This window comes from Petromyzon marinus, chromosome 1 (genome assembly GCF_048934315.1).
Source record: "Petromyzon marinus isolate PM22_M1 ecotype Great Lakes invasive population chromosome 1, UKy_Petmar_22M1.pri1.0, whole genome shotgun sequence".
Classification (NCBI taxonomy): Eukaryota; Metazoa; Chordata; class Hyperoartia; order Petromyzontiformes; family Petromyzontidae; genus Petromyzon; species Petromyzon marinus.
Window position 1 is genome coordinate 3,885,841 of NC_133667.1, and position 17,774 is coordinate 3,903,614.

General features: G+C 45.9%; 1 protein-coding gene across 2 annotated transcripts in view; it reads left to right on the forward strand.

The window, feature by feature from the left end:
- The first annotated feature begins 208 nt into the window (after positions 1-208).
- Positions 209-17,774, forward strand: part of GNB5 (G protein subunit beta 5) — a 71,237-nt gene continuing 53,671 nt past the window's right edge. The window contains exons 1-5 of one of the 2 annotated variants that reach the window (XM_032949495.2): positions 209-339; positions 2,418-2,529; positions 8,555-8,691; positions 9,764-9,805; positions 17,350-17,426. In XM_032949495.2, coding sequence (XP_032805386.1) covers positions 214-339; positions 2,418-2,529; positions 8,555-8,691; positions 9,764-9,805; positions 17,350-17,426 — 494 coding nt within the window. In that variant the 5' untranslated portion in view covers positions 209-213. Of the gene's footprint in view, positions 340-1,608; positions 2,530-8,554; positions 8,692-9,763; positions 9,806-17,349; positions 17,427-17,774 lie in introns of those variants that run through there. The other variant, XM_032949440.2, reaches the window with a different exon arrangement.

The following is a 17,774-nucleotide window of genomic DNA, read 5'->3' on the forward strand; positions in this document are numbered from 1 at the left end:
CACAGAGCTCGGGCAATTGTTGGTAGCGCCGGAACATCGCATGGCTGCCTTCCCGCTTGCCTGTGGTTCCTCGCGCCTCTGAATACTGTGCGACGCATTCCAAGTTGAAATGATAATATGTGGAATCACGCTAAAGGGAAAGTTTGCTCTCATGATAGTATTTCCCAGTTGCACCGTGCTAATGCTCTTTATCTCTCGGTTTTCACAGCGGAGATGTGTGACCAGACGTTCCTGGTCGTCTGCTTCGGGCAGTGCGATTTGTGCTTCAAGGAACGCCCGCTCCGTGGTGTCCTCATCAATGCACAGTCTCAGAATGTGTGCACAAGCTGTGCAGAGCTGGTGGGTATTGGGAAGGGCTTGAAAGTCTTGGGTGAGACTAAGGTAGTTGGGCTCAGTTAAGGGGCAGATAGGCACGGAGATATCTCACGGAATAAAGTGCTTTAGGTTAAAATGAGGCTCATTGTAAAGGTGAAGGTGTCGGGGAGTAATTTTTATTACGTTCGTTGGACACTGGGCATAGAGTTGTTCTGGTTTAACACAGAAGGTGGGTTATAGGCTGTGTTTACATAAAGTCTTCATTTAGAAAATACCACTTAAATTAATCGCCACGTGCGTGAAAGGTGTACACGCCTAACTTGCAAATAATGAATAATGTTCATGAAACAGTGGACATTTGGGAGCGAGGATTTGGGGGAAAAAATATATGTTTAGGATACTTTGGGCTATATATTATAGAGTGTTTAATTATTTTATGACTTTATAAATATAACTGGTTTGGAAGTTATTTGATACGGGTACTGTGATTCTATTTTGTATTCAAATGAACATTTGGTAAATATAGATAGTGTAGGTGGCGCCAGCGCTACGTTGATAGCCTTGTGAAATATTTATATATGTTTAATCTGACAAAGTGTGTTTGGAGGTGTTGGTGGAGAGAACTCGCGTGATATTGCCTTGTTGTTTTAAATATAAATATCTCCCGTATACAAGTCGCATGAACTCGGAGAAGAGACCCAAGCAAGGGAAGATGCAGCACACTTCAGAGAGCACAGCAATTACTCCAACACATCTCAAAAACCTGCTTGGTTTAAATTAATGTTATACCTGTTAATATACAGACTGTAGTATGTCTGAATCCTTCACCTTCACATTGTTTAAAATCACTAAACTGACAGAAGCGTTAATTGTACAAACCCTGCGTGTGTGCTCTTTGCCAAAGTGTGATCGTCAATTCACATGTTAAAGAGGACAAAAGGGAAAGAGAATAATGTGACGTGAAAATGTTATATATTGCTTATACCTGCAAAGATTGACTCAGTACGTTACAATATTCATAATGACTTTTTTTAAAATCTCGTTTAAATATTAAACTTTTTTATTATTTGGGCGTAGAAATCACAGTATTTAGTAATGTAGCGATGAAGTAAATGTATGATTAAATTAGCAAGTAAAAAAAAGCGGAGGGTGGCACGGATTATTGCTTTTTGGGGTTTTGGTGCAAACGACATGTTTGGTGGGAACATTTGAAACATGAGAGTCGTTTTGCGCCCCATCGTGGCACGTTGCGTACACGTTTTCTGCTATCGAATCATGGTTGGATTTTGACTTTCTCAATACATTGCTGATATAAACACATACGGTTAAAACAGTTGCACAACTCACACGACGGGGGATCTTTTTTGTTGTTGTAAATCAGTAATAGGCGGACGGATATCCAGAAGGAAGCCACAGCATTTGTAAAGTGCTCCGTTCCGCGAGCGCCGCCCTTCTTAAAGTCCAGCGGCGACCGCGCGCCACGGCCTTCGGCGAGCGTAGCCACAAGCGAGCGTAGCCACAAGCGAGCGTAGCACCGCGGAAACAGCGGGCGCCCCGTGGGGCACCGCGCGTCCTTCAGCACCGCGGACAGCGACCGCCGCGTGGCGCGGTCGCGCATTGCAGCGCAGCCCAGGGGCTGCGGCTGCAGCGCCTCTCACTCTCACTGTATTACAGTAGAGAGTGAGGGATGCGGGCGGCCCGCTAGGGTACACATTCGCCCAGCTCCGGTTACGCATCGCCAGGACAGCAACGGCAAGATACCGGGAGGCGGTTAACAACTCGGAAATAATAGCGATCCCGAAAATCTCGTGAAGGCTTCGCCTGTTCATCTGTGCGGTCCGTGCACCGAGAGTGGCAACGGGCAGACGCGCTCATTCATGTTCTACCTGCGGCGCTCGCCTGCCTTTGGCTGCGCTCCCTAGGGTCTCTCCGCGCCGGTCCGCATCTCTGGCCGTGTGCGCGCTGCGTTCGCGCGCGACTCTCGTGTTGATGCAGTGCCGCATTTCGTCCGTCCATCGTTAACCTGCTAGCGTCGACCGAGTGTAGTCACTGCGCCTCTGTTGCGGCCTCTGCGTGCTTTTGGGTGCTCGTGCGCCGGAAAGATGGCCTCCGAAGGGCTGCAGGAGAATGAGACCATTGACGGGCTGCAGGGAGAGGCGGAGAACCTCAAGATGAAACTGGAGGAGGAGAGGGCCAAGTTGCACGACGTGGAACGTGAGTCGCGCCCCGGGCAGCACCACAAACTGCAGGAGAGACGGCGGCGATGGTACCGGCCGTGGGGAGGGTGGTTGCCCGTTGCGCCCTCCGGGTCACGGCCTACGAGCCCTGCTCACTCTCAGCGTCGCTCGTGTTCAGGACGCGACTTTAAATGGGCATTCTGCTGCCAACAGGCAGCGATTGGTTGGTTGTGGTTCACCACATCGCCGTTGTAGACAATTGAAAGTAACCGCCAGTGGCGTGTGTTTGAGATGACTGTGCGTGCACTGATTGCACGAGTGCACTTGGCAGACTGTTTAGAACACGTGTGCGGTATACGTGTAAGGCTTTCGTAATCTGAGTGTCTAAAATGACAGCTGCCTTGCTGAAAGTGAAGAAAATTCTAACGTCTGACAGCTTTCCTTCCAGCGTTTCACCCTTGGGTGTAGGTGGCGTGACCTTGACTGATTTGGGCGCTTGCTCCGCTGCGTGTTGCTATTTCATTAAAGGCTATTGTTTGTGTAAAGGGCTCCCCCTGCACTGAACGACACGGGTCTATAATGTGGATCTTTAATCGATTTACAGGGAGGGTGCGTGTGTCGACGGCGCCAGGCTTTGGCAAAAGCTACGTGTGTGATGCTCGAAATGAATGCGCTGTTTTGTGGTCGTATATAGTTGCTCAGTGAACCCTTTTTACCATTAATGTAGCCGTTAATGTAACGTGAAGAAGGGTCATTATTATTATAAGGCAGTGCTGTTTACGAATGTGTTGAGTTTTTTGTTTGTTATTTGTGCTTGTGCACCGCTGCCAACGGAGTATCACATCAATAATACGATTTTACTTAAGGAATGCTACACAGTACTTACACCCACTATGGAGATTGCAGATTAAAAGGGAACAGATTACACGCCACTGTTTATGTCACGTATAATGTAGTTTTTGCCCCAGGCAGATTGTTTCAAATTTGTAGATAGGTTGATCCTACCGGTAAACTATTCCCGACTGTGAAATGCCGCCTCTACCAAGTGTGGGGGGGTCCTTGTAGGTCGTTCTGGAGAGTGAAGATTCCGTGATGTCAAATGACAACAAAAGTGAAGTAAAGGACGACATAAAATCCCGCGTGTTGCCTTTCGCAGTGGCCGTAATCTTTGTTTAACTTCTCCTACACCGCTGACCAAATAAATCATACACTTTGAACGAACACAATGAAAGAGCACATTGTCCACAGAGCGCCGTGCACCGTTACGAGTCGTAGGCTGGTTTCACTCGGTCCGTTTGCATCGCCAGGTTACCAAATGAAAAAGAAAAACATCGGTGAATAACGAATTATCGGTTCGGCACACTCATATGAGAACGTTCAGCAGCAAGCGTAAATGTTTAACAGCTTTAACTGCGAAAACGACTTGCAATCCAAAGTTCGCCCGTTGGATTCCATCTCCCGCGGTGGAAATTTAAACAATGGGGAATCGCTTCTTAAATCTCCACCCCCCCCCCCACGCCAATATCTATCCGGCAGCGTTATTGGGTGACGACGCCACGGTGAAGCCCTGCAAACGGGTGGTACTATTTGACCGACAACCCGATCCCGCAAATTGCTTATTTCAGTCATGTACGTCTTTGTGTTAGATGATCTGTTATTCTCGCAAATGGCAAGGCGCTCGCCTCCATTACGTTTAGAAGGTCACTGCTCCTAAATTCGAATTGAAAACATTTAACCGCATATGGCTAAATCGTTTACCCTGCGAATAGCGCGTCAGGACTGCTATGTGCATTTATGTATCTGTATATGTGTAAATGTATAGTCTTTAACAGACCATTCGGGAAAGTGCTCTTGGCGAGCACCTATGAATGCTGGCACGGCACACGATGTGGTGGGTCGCCAACACCACACTCGGCCACCTTTGTCTCCCCAGATTACACACAGATAACAATTTGAGGCCGAGTCGACCTATAAGTTGCCCAGAACCGATTCAAATATTCTCCACTGTTATTGGTGGTGAGCGTGAATAGAACTCGGGTTTGCCTAATATGTAGTGCAGCGTGCTAACTACAAGTGGGAGCGTTTAAGTGTCTCTGTAGTAGTGTGTGTGTGCGCGTGTATATATACGTGCGTAAGTGTTTGTATGCGTATATATGTGCGTAGAAGTGTGTGCGTGTTCTAAAACTGCATGGACTGTGTAATATTACGCAGCAGTGCCCGTTAACAGGTACTGCTGACGTCGGATTGTTAGTACTTGTACTCATTGTTAAATGTTGACCCACTGGCCTAGCCTCGGCAGTGTCTTCATATTTAATTGCTGCCGCTGTTGTGACTTTGCCGTTGCTATTCCTTATCGGGATTAAATACCAATTTGACGAACTGCCAAAATTACTGGCTCGGCCCTTTTGGTGTCGGACTTTGCGGATCCGCCGCCAAGTCGTACACGGCTCGCTAATCAACACCGCCGATTTGGGATTAGTCGCGACACTCTCACTCAGGATTTTTCTGGCACTTGGCTCTCCGCAAATGCCCGGCGAACACGCGGCGTGGGCCCATGCCTCGCCACCGCTAACAACAAGCGTGTGTCCCACTTGTGTGCAGCCGTCGTTCGTGCGAATTGCCACTCTCACAGCCGTTGTGAGCAACAAGAATCGGACGAGCTGGCAGGGCGGGCGTCCGGTCGTCCACGCATTGCACAATCTCCGCAGGCCCTCTACAAATGAACCTCATGGCTGGACCCCCATAAGGCCCCCGGCTCTCGCGTAAACTGCCTTGCGACGTCATTTTATGTCTGTCGAAGGCGAATGACGCGGCAATATATTACTCTCGACGAGCTCCACACGCTGCGCCAATCAAAGTTTCAAAGTTTTGTTTATGGCTATGGCAAAGTTGGCAATTAACGGGTGCTTGGTGAAGAACGAGGGGATTGATTTTTTGATGGGTCGCGGCGTTTTATGTGCGCGGTGGGACGGAGTCGCCAAAAATATAAAAAAAATATAATTACGATTTGGACTCCCGTTTATTCGGGACACCGGGGTCCCGCCATAAGGTTCATATTAAGATGTGTTCAGCCACTGAATGAGCGTTTGTACATGTGGGATGAGACCGCAGTGGCCGGAGAAAACCCAAACATGTGAGGAGGCAACACTTGATCTCCGTTACAGATGGGGGCGGATGATACGAGTCCACACTGCCGTAAACCGCCAGAGTAAGGCACCTTGATACCCGTGCGAAATCCGTTTGGCAACATTTGTGCGATCCAGCAACCCTCGCTGCCTTTCGCGGCGCAGGGCTACAGGCCACGTGCAGCGTAGCCACCACCAAAGATCCCCCATATAGCCTTAACAGACTGTAGGGGCAAGTGCTGTTAGCGAGCACCACCACCACCCAGCAGTAACAATTCTCTCTCCGTGCTGCCGTATACGTCGCTCTCTCAGAGTGCCTGGTTTCACTCATGAAGCCTGCCCCCCACCCCCCCCCAAAAGACGGCCAGAGCGTCGCAACAGAACAATGAACGACGTCAACACTACCTACACGGCCGGTGGTCGAGGCTAACAAACGGAGTGGCAGCCAGAGGAGGCGAACACTTCTGAAGCGACGTTCACCGGGGGAGATTTGAGCGATGAAATCGTCTCATGTGAAGGCGCTGGATTGGGTTGCGGCGCCTCAAGAGCGTTGGGTCTCCCCTTGACTCTATACAAGTGGGATCCGATCCAGGGAGACACCGAGGCTCTATGTGTCTGGGGGCTTTGAGGTGCGGATACGCGCCACCGTGTCATTGTATTCTCACCCAGCTCACCTGGTATGCTCGTGAATACACATTACGGAACGGACAACGTACCCTTCCCCCAAAAACTCGGCTCCTTGCTGCTATCCCAATGAATTGCTGCGGTGCATTTTATGCATCGGTGTTTGCTCGGGGATTTTGCGAGAGGTAAATGTAGAGGGACGCCTTGGCTAGTCGGGCTAATAGCAGGGAGACCTTGTCCGGTTTTCTGAAATAATTCGCCTTGCCGCCATCCTGATGAAAACCTCCTGAAAAAAAAAAACTGAAACCCTGTGCGTATGTGCGAATGTATTACAGATATCTGTCTGTAGGTATGCATGAACCTCTAGAACCCCCCCCCCCCCCCAAAAAAAAAACGCAAGGTGTGTTTTGCTGGATGTATTGCACGTTACGTTGTGTAACTGTAGGTGTTCGTGGCACGCACGCACCCCTGTCCACTCACACAGACGCAGACGCCCTGTGCAGCCTCCACAGGTTGCTGAAGCAAGTACTGTTAGCTAGTGCCCATTAAGGCCGACACGGTACATGAGAGGGTGATTGGCCAGCACTACGCCGTTGTCCCTTTAGTGGCGATGTTCGGGCACCGCACCAGGTGCTCATTTATGGCTGAAACGACCTGGTGGAAGCCCATGACTAGTCCAGATAATCAACAATGATGTTGGCCGTAAGCGGTAAACTAAACACGAGTCTCCGGATTCATCGCGCAGTCTGTGAACACCGTGGTCAATCCACTGCCGGATGAAGGCCTCACCAAGCCACCTCCACCTCTCACGATCCTGCGATGCAACGCTCCGTCCAGCCACCTGTGCTCGAGCTGATCTCAGCGCTCCATCTTCGCCGTGGACGCGCGTTACGTTCGTTGGCTGCCATTCTCGTGACCGCTGTCCGTGTTGTTGTTGTTCTTCTTCTTCAGAGACTCCTTTCCTTGGCGGTTTTTCTGCGGATAATTATTGGAGTTGTGCTGCGAAATCATTCGGTTACCTGCCGGTTATCCGTGGGTATTGGACGCCCCTTAGCTTGCATCCAAACTCCTATCATCCATGATTTTTAGTGGGATAAGTTGTCACGCATCCTATATAATCGGTGATTATCTGTGATTTTTTTTCCTCCACGAAGCAGTGCAGTACATTATCAGATAATCCCGCGGAAAATAGGATCCGTGATGTGGTTTCCTCGATGTTAAAATTGAGAAAAAAAAGAGTTCTCCTCGAGCTTACATCGGCTGCTTGGGCAAGTGCTGTGAGTGAAAACCTTTTTCGGTCCGGCATTCTACCCGAGTGGGTGGAGTGGCTTGCACCAAGGCCGTAATTATAATATATATTGGGGTGGGGGGGACACATCCAATATTCAAATATGCTTAAAATGCCCCCCCCAATATATTGCTATAAAAAATTGCTATGCTATGTAAATAAAAAAATAACTATTTGCTAAACCTTGGCCACAATATCTGCACTTGTCTTCATATAAATCAATGCATAGATTTCTGTTTATATGATTGTGGTTACGGTTGCACTTTATTAATCCCTAATCTCTGCCATTGCATACAATGAAACACGAAATGGCAAAAAGTAAAAACAGAGCAATGTAATACAATACACTATTAGACATTATTGTAAAGAATTCATCAAAAAAAGTCCATCCCATGTGTTAATGAATTTTTTAAATATTTTAGGCAGGAAATTCGTTTTCAAATGTAGATATTTTTCTGGGTTGGGACCCCCAGACACCCTGGAAGATTTGGTCCCCCCCAATGTTGACTCCATGGTTACGGCCTTGGCTAGCACCACAAATGTCCCTATTTGTCTCTCCGGTGATTCTGTTATTTTAGAACTTTAGGAATGTAAATTTAACATAGCACTTACCTCTCCTGTATCCCAGTGTTACGCTTTTGGAACATGGCAGCAGCTCTGCCCGTGTGCAGCTTTGCCCACAGATTTGGATCTGTTGAACTCTATAAACCTCCCAAATCTAGACTCGTCCCTAATAAATACTCTTGCCCGTGTAATTTGTGACTTTGCATCTGCCTGTATTTGTACAATTGCACCTGATGCAACTGATCTTCATACACGTGCACACATGTACGGCATTAGGATATGTTTGCACAACTTGGCAAGGCGACGATCTCGTGCACTACGTAACGCGTGCGCTCGTATACAGCTAGTTCTTTCTTGTAGTTTAGATTGTGGACGTGTTGAGCGCTGGCCCATGTCTGTCTGTGTTATCGTTCACATGTTCACACGTTCTTCACTCCTGCATTGTGCCCACACGCGTGCAGTTCACCAGGTGGCCGAACGAGTGGAGGCGCTGGGCCAGTTTGTCATGAAGACGCGTCGCACCCTCAAAGGGCACGGCAACAAAGTTCTGTGCATGGACTGGTGCAAGGACAAGCGGAGGCTCGTCAGCTCCTCCCAGGTGAGAACCATTTATTGGTCACCAGGGGGCCCAAAGACTCCGGTCACCCAAACGCTTCAACATGTGAATGTCAAATTCTTGGTTCTTTTGGTAAAGTCACGTAGAAGGGAAATAATAAAATATTTTTTCGAAGAGAATTGATGACAATCACATGAATTTCGATTTAAAATAATATTTTACTATTTTATTATTTCCCTTCTACGCGACTTTACCGAAAGAACCAAGAATATGAATCCCTGCAGTCACGAAAGCTTTAAATCGAAATTCATGTGAATGCCATCAATTCTCTTCGTTGTCTTCATTTTGGCTCATTTCCGTGACATAGATGTACAATAAAAAATATATATGTTTTTTTTATTTGCACTGCCAGATTTGAGCCAGGTTAGAATTAGAATGGGAGACTGCTTGGGAATAGCAGAGGTAAATACTCTTTGGTTCTTTCGGTAAAGTCACGTAGGTAGAAAACAAAACAAAATAAATCACGACGTTTCGGGCGCAACACAAGCGTCCATAGTAGAGGTGCCGTAGGGTTGGGCCTTGCTGTGAGGTAGCCAGGAGATGGAAACAGCAATGGATTCTTAAATCTGTCAGTGCAAAGCTTTGAATGTCCCCCCCCCCCCCTTTGTGGAGGGTTTGCTCCGAGTTTTCCGGTTTTACCCGTAAAGAAACTAAGCACTCATTATTATTGGAGTTGACCAAATATCTCAATCCAACGAGGCCCTCCTCAAAAATCTTGAAACTCAGTGAGGCTTCCAATGGATGTATCATTGCTATTTAAAAGTGCAAATGACACATTAAGGCAACGTGATTACTTATTATTATCGTGTTGTCACCGTTATTGGACGAAGCCTTGGGCACGGCGTGTGGACCCCGTGAATTATTTCACCATACTTCATCGTGCCGATGAGTACGGGCTGGTGACAACCTTTTCGCGTATCACTCCAACTGGCAAATGGACAAGTCCGCAGTGTCCCGTCGCTGAGCAAGGGCGAGTGCTGACGCTAAGAGCGCCGCTTTGTGGCGTTTGTCGCCCGTGCGGTGCATGTGTTGATGCTTGTTTCTCTGCCTCCAGGATGGGAAGGTGATCGTGTGGGATGCGTTTACCACCAACAAGGTGAGAACATGAATCTTGTTTGTTGTCTACAAAAAAATAATTCATCGGACACACCCTCCACGCTTTACGTAAATTTCGCTGTAACGTACTAAACGTATTGATACCGAGTCCCGTTCTACGTACTGTGCACCTCACCACAGCGTACTCGGGAGTCACGAACTTTACCGCGAAGAGCCATATTGTTTAATGTTGCACGGCAACGAGCGGGTGCCAGGTGGCACCTCGAGCATGAGCATCCCTTGACAAGAGTCGTTTCTTTCCCGTGTGCACATACTCGATTCATATTATTCCCCCCCCCCCCCCCACATACCGTATTCATGGCGACACGTGTGAACGGTTTTTCACGTGATAAACAACTAATAGTACAATCTAGATTTGAAGTTTTCGTGACTGCAGGGATCCATACTCTTTGGTTCTTTCGTTAAGGTCACGTGGGTATACAATAAAATAAATTAAATCACGATGTTTCGATCGCAACACAAGCAATCATCATCAGGTGGGAAAACCACAGCAAAGAAACATTTTTTTGCTGAAGTGAGAGAGAGCTGCCGTGGTAAGAGGTTATACAGGCAAGGTAATATATTTTAATATACCAATGATGGTTGTAATGAATCGATATGCCATGGAATACTGAGCATCCTCTGTTTAGGTACTGTACCACGTTACGATCCGCTATCCGATATCTTTGCTTGTATTTAAGTACTTTCCATTTACGTTCTGGTTTTCGGGAACGCATCCTGGGCGTAAACCGGGGTTATGCTTGTATATAAATAACGTTCATATATTGTAATATTATTTTAAGCTTGAAAACAACAAGGACTCATTACAGAGTAGACTTGACACAAATGCATGCATCATTTGCCGTAACATTAATATCTATAAATAAATCACACATTATCTTGTGGTTAACTTATTTAATCACTCCATCTCCTCTCTGGCCGACGTCATGGACGTGTTCCATCCCATGGCTCTCACTCCGTTTTTATTCTTGACCATCTTCCATCATCATGTCGAGCGACATGTCCTGCTCGAGCCGACTTATTTTTAATAATAGGGTTTTTTCCCCTTTTTTCTGGCAACAAAACTGAAACCTTTTTTACAAGGATTCAAGGATTCATGTCTGCATTAACCACAATACCTGCAGTCAAAATGCAAACAAAAAACATACTATGATAATATATGCATTGTCCTTGAAACTGATTGGTCCACACCAAGGGACGGCTTTCTTTTGAGCCTCGACCCAATTGGTGCTCGACCAGATGACGCCAAAAGGCATACAGCTCATAGACAATGCACTATCAAAGTAATGAGGGCTCGGGGTGAGCATCTACATCATTAGACCTCCTTTGCCAGTACCAAAATGTTTCAAGGGCAATGCATATATTATCAAAGTATGTTTTTTGTTTGCATTTTGACTGCAGGTATTGTGGTTAATGCAAACATGAATCCTTGTAAAAAAGGTTTCAGTTTTGTTGCCAGAAAAAAGGGGATAAACCCTATTATTACATTTTGGTACTGGCAAAGGAGGTCTAATGATGATGTACGACTTATTTTTCTTAATCGTTTGGATGATGTCAGTAACCTGCGTTTGTCCACTAATCCACGTGTTGCTCTCTCTCTCTCTCTCTGCTTCTCAATGTAATCCCGTGGATGGATTTCTCCATGCCTCCTTGCGCACTTTTCTACATTCTATATTTTTGCGTGGTAACCACCGTGTTTCCGAGCCTATATGTCGTAGCAGGTAGTACGCACTAATTAGGGACATTCTTATTTCGGCTGGTCTGCTATGTTCCCTTCCAATCATCAAGTTCAGTTTCCCTGCCTCTTTTTATCATATTGCTTAGATTTTTGTCCACCTTCAATAGCTGCCCTAGGTACAGATGCTGCGTTTTTAGTTGTGTCCTTCCCTCTGTGGCCTACTCTTGCGAATGACATCAGGGGACCTTGAACGCTCGTGAATCTCTGCAACAAGCGGCCGCTACGCTACTACTGGGCTCTGTCGTTGCCCTGTCATGTCAGCTTGCAAGACTTCTGCCACAACTGTACTTTACAGAGAGCTATAAATGCATTGCTGCTGCGAGTTTTAAGCAGCCTGATTTCATGATCCTTCTTGAGTCTTATTCTATGCTGTCCTGGTATATGCCCCAGGCACTCCGGAGCATGCATGTAAACCATGGCACGGGAATATGGGGTTTTTTTGTTGTTGTTGTGGGCATACAGGTAGTCCTCGACTTACGATGGAGATGCGTTACAACAACCCCCATCGTAAGTCGAAAATATCGTAAGTCGAAAATGGCCTAGCCTACCCAGGAGTCTTAAAAAATGTTGATAATTTAGCAAAACAGAGCAATTTACGGTGCCGTACTGTATAAACTATATACTGTATGTATTTATTAATTACAATACTGTATTGCACAGTAAAATTTAAAGTAAAAAAACAAGGTCAATTCTTAGCCTAACTATATGAACTGCAATTTCGTAGAAAGTTTTTTCAGGAAACAATCCTGTCTGCTATAAAAACGTTTAACATGCATTGAACGAACGTATCGTATCGGGGCAACCATAAAATGGAATCGCTAAAGCTACGTATCATAACATGCATTGAACGTATCGTAACGTATCATATTCTACTGTACTCACCAAGATTCTGTTCGTCGTCTGCATACTTGAACGATGTTGGGTTGTTAATGGCTACATTAACTTAGTTGTCGGAAGAGGAGGATGGCGATGATAAAGTTACAGTATCGTACCTTGTAGTACGCTGCTGCGTTTGCCTGCCGCGCGAAATTAAAATATTTTACAATTTTGTCATCTCGCTGTCGCCATCGTAAGATCGAAATATCGTAAGTCTGGGACTACCTGTACATGTATATGTAAAGCGACTCCTTCACTTTCTATTTGCTGAGTGCTGAGTGGTGGTCGTGCAGTCCTGTAGTCTAGCACTGTGGAAGACAGGGTTGGTGGATTGCACAGATGTTGTGAAACTCCCTTTCCATGGGCGACGACGAAGGAGCCATAGCCATGGAATGACAGGCAAAGGCTGTGCAGCAAATGTAGACTTCACCTGTTCCAGGCTGAGGGCTATTAACTCACTAGATATGCGAACCGGGTTCATCACGGGTGCCTGCCCAGATTTGAATCCAGGGTCTCAGGAGTGCGACCTCAGCACTTCCACCTCTGAACCACCTGCATTACCAAGTTAGTATTGATAGTGCAGCACATCAACACAATGTGTGCATAAACACATTCCTGCGGAGGGAGCTGGTAGGAACGTTGGGTTGCTCGGTCAATGGCCAGGGTCAACGGCGGCACCACGTGGTGTATTCCGCAATGATGCCCGACTGTGAGGGCGGGCACAAGCCGGCGTGAGTAGGTTAAACGTTGAGTTTTATAAGGGCACCACGGGGTGACCAGCCCCTCCCCACCCAGCCCCACCCTCCCCATCCAGCCCCTCCCCACCCAGCTCCTCCCCACCCTCCCCACCCCCCACCCAGCCCCTCCCCACCCTCCCCTCTCCACCCAGCCCCACCCCTCCCATTTTTGGATGCACGACGGACGGACGGACACAATAATCCCCTGTGGGCTGGTGTAACCAGGAGGTTACTACCAGTATAAACCTGTCTTCTGCATTTCACAGTGCTTGTTAAATATGCATTTTGAAGTGCTTCGTCGATATACGCGTGCTAGTATCGTAATATTGTAACCAATGTTATGCCGCTTGTTACTTGACATCGTGGTTCTCTGCAGCTTCTCATTGGCTCTCTTTACTCCGATGGTAACATTGAGAGTTCTGTTTTTAGATACAATATTAAATGAGATTCGAGGTAGTGTGAATGAAAGAGGGCATTAGAATATAATTACACCGTTGTATTGCCTTTGTCTTCGTTAGCGTAATCACGACGGTTGTGTGAACCGTGTGATTGGCTGCGCGGTAACCGTGGGCTGGGGATCACTTCCACGTGGTTGGGTGCCCTCTCAGTCCCCCATGTTTCGAGGGGATATCCTCACCAGCTGCTCGTGCTGACCTGCGTGGTGATGTATGGTCGCACGTGTGTCCCCCGTTGAAAGTGCCGCTTGAAGCGCCTTTCTTGAGTAACGTGCAACTCTACATCATTAGACCTCCTTTGCCAGTACCAAAATGTAATAATAGGGTTTTTCCCCTTTTTTCTGGCAACAAAACTGAAACCTTTTTTTACGAGGATTCATATCTGCATTAACCACAATACCTGCAGTCAAAATGCAAACAAAAAACATAATCTGATAATATGATGCATTGCCCTTGAAACTGATTGGTCCACACCAAGGGACGGCTTTCTTGGGGCGGCTTCCTTGGTGTGGACAAATCAGTTTCAAGGACAATGCATATATTATCATGGTATGTTTTTTGTTTGCATTTTGACTGCAGGTATTGTGGTTAATGCAGACATGAATCCTCGTAAAAAAAGGTTTCAGTTTTGTTGCTAGAAAAAAAGGGGAAAACCCTATTATAACGTGCAACTCTGTTGCAATGCCAACAGTATACAGCAGCATGGTAGGCTGTGAGGGATGTCCCGAATCACAGGCTAGGAACAGGTCGCCTTCTTGAATGACCGTCGACTCTACCTGCAGAATCAAACTCTGTTGAGCTGGAGACGGACATGAAATAAATAAATTGGGACTTGGTTGGCATTTGTCATGCGAGAGGCCACTTTTCGACGCCCGTGTGGAGAATTGACAGTAATTATAGAAATTTTTATTTAAAGCTTTCGTGACTGCAGGGATTCATATTCTTGGTTCTTTCGGTAAAGTCACGTAGAAGGGAAACAATAAAATAATAAAAATATAAAACAATAAAATTCTCACGACGTTTCGACTGCAACACAAGCAATCATCATCAGGTGTGATATATAATTGGGCAGTGAGTTTCATAGCATAGGTGTAAATAAAGTTGTCCGTCTCAAGAGTTGTTCGGCTCACACTAAGGCTCTCAAAAGACAACGATTGCCCAAGTGTGTGCTCCAACACGAAGTCGTGATGAGGATGAGCGAAGAAATGCACTGCATGACGAAAAAATCACCCAAATACTCAACGAGCTCCCAATGCATCACAGCATAGTCAGTCGGCTAGGGGAGATTTTTTTTTTACTGATTATAGTAGAATTACAATTATTTACAGACACATTCAAAATATATAGGGCAAACTATTGACTGTAAAAGTAGTTCATGGTTCAGAGATGAAAGGATGGTTGACAATCTCAACATTGGAGTGAGGAATGAGAGAGTTTTGCATATTCTAGAATGTGCACAGTCAGCAAAGACGTTAAACGAGGAATACATTTTTGTTTAAAAGAACGCTTCTCTGAAATGGACGTGGAACAAACCGATTTTCAGAGAAGTCTGTGTCTGAACAAACGCAACACATTGCCATGGGCTGGTGAGGTCCACGGTGCAGTCCAAAGTAAACAGAGAGGGCATTTTTGATTTAAAGCTTTCGTGACTGCAGGGATTCATATTCTTGGTTCTTTCGGTAAAGTCACCACGTAGAAGGGAAACAATAAAATAATAAAAATTTAAAACAATACAATTCTCACGACGTTTCGACTGCAACTCAAGCAATCATCACCTGATGACAATTAAGATTAGACAACTAAGATTAAGGCCATCAGTCTAACTCCGTACTACAATAAACAAAAACATGGCCAAACCAAAAAAACGTGTTCGAAATCACCAAAATAAAGCCATTTGCAATGTAACAGTGATCATAGGGACTGTGACCGAATTTTTTTACAATAAACTACATAAATAACATGTAACACCAAAGCTGATGATGATTGCTTGTGTTGCAGTAGAAACATCGCGAGAATTTTATTGCTTTATATTTTTATTATTTTATTGTTTCCCTTCTACGTGACCTTACCGAAAGAACCAAGAATAAGAGAGGGCATTGCTAATTACAGGCCAATTCAACATATTTAACATAACAATTGTAGGTCACGAGGTAACTGTTTTTAATCATTTATAAGCAACAGATTCAAATTGCTAGATCGGGAACGTGGACGTTGAGAGAGAAAGTTGCATGAAAGCTGAAAGTTGTGCAAATAACCATCGGAAAGTTCACCTTTGTAATTAGAGCAAACAGGCACGTTAGAAATATATTGAGTGTTAAGAAAAGTAAAAAAAAATCAACGCATTCGTTAATAACACTGTGGCCTTTAAAGGACAATGCAAATAATAGACGACGTTTCGGGCAGCGTCCTACTTCAAAGCACACAGAGAGGACACGGAGAGGTTGGGATTTGGATTGCAATTTGCACCATTGAGCCTCATGAGAAATTATTTTTTTACAAAAAAATCAACCGCGAGAAGGGATGATACCCAAGTAACAATGGCCTGGCAGCTACAGAATTTACTCCGTCATAGTTTCATAGTTCCATTAATTTGGTAGAGAGCCCTGTGAGCCATTCGGCTCTTGAATCGGGTGCAACCGCAACAAACAAAAAACTAAAACACGAACAAGACAAACATCTTAAAGTGCCTGTGTGTGACTGTGCAAAACAAAAAAAATCCAGGGAAAAAAACAGCAAAATATTCCTGAAAAAAGCACCGTACACCAACGCTGTGTGCAAAAAAATCCCAGTGGGATGCAAGTTATACAACAACAACAACCACAAGACAACTAAGATTAAGGCCATCAGTCTAACTCTGTACTACAATAAACAAAAACATGGCCAAACCAAATAACGTTTTCGAAATCACCAAAATAAAGCCATAAATGCAATGTAACAGTGATCATAGGGACTGTGACCGAATCTTTTACAATAAACTACATAAATTACATGCAACACCAAACCCTAGAGCCAAAGGTAATGCCCCCCGTGGAGACGATGATAGGTGTGTGTGTGTATACGTGTGCATGCAGTTGTATCATAGTTTCTCGCTAACAGCACTTGCCCCTACAGTCTGTTAAGGGGCCGTCCATAAATGACGTCACGCACCTGGGGGGGGGGGCGGGGTCAGACATTTGTGACGATGTGTGACGATGGGGAGGGGGGTGAGAAATGTGACGTCACATCAAAATGCGCAACTTTAAATAAATATAGACGACACGTTCTACTTAATTAAATAGACTTTTTAATAATTTTTTTCTCCTACAACATCAGAATGCAGCGCCACATTAAATACGCACTACAATGACAATAGTTTAAAGCGATTTGAAGCATGTTGTATATATTTGGGGGGGGGCAGAGCTTTGTGACGTCATATTTAAGGGGGGGAGGGGGTCTGACTTTTTGTGACGAAGGGGGAGGGGTCAAAAATCGTCCAAAATCGCGTGACGTCATTTATGGACGGCCCCTAAAGCTATATGGGAGATCTTTTGTCTTTTGTGCAACTGTATCCACGGCGACAGCTACGTTGCTTTCTTGTTTACCTGTGCCAGTATACTCTGCTAAGGTGTGATGATGCACACGTATTGATTTACGCGTATGGGTATGTGCACGCGTGATAATGTGTCTACGTGCTGTTTGTGTTCAATGCCTACATGTGCATGTGTGTTGGTGTCCACAGGAGCATGCTGTCACCATGCCATGCACGTGGGTCATGGCGTGCGCGTATGCTCCGTCCGGGTGCGCCATTGCCTGCGGGTGAGCACACTCAATCCATACACACACACACATGCACGCCGTCCCATCACAAACGCACACACGCACTCATGCCGTTCCATCAGACACGCACACACATACCTGACATCTCATCACACACACACACCTGCCATCACACACACACCTGCCATCACACACACATACACACATACCTGCCATCACACACCTGCCATCACACACACACACCTGCCATCACACACACACCTGGCATCACACACACACCTGCCATCACACACACACACACCTGCCATCACACACACACACACCTGCCATCACACACCTGCCATCACACACACACACACCTGCCATCACACACACACCTGGCATCAC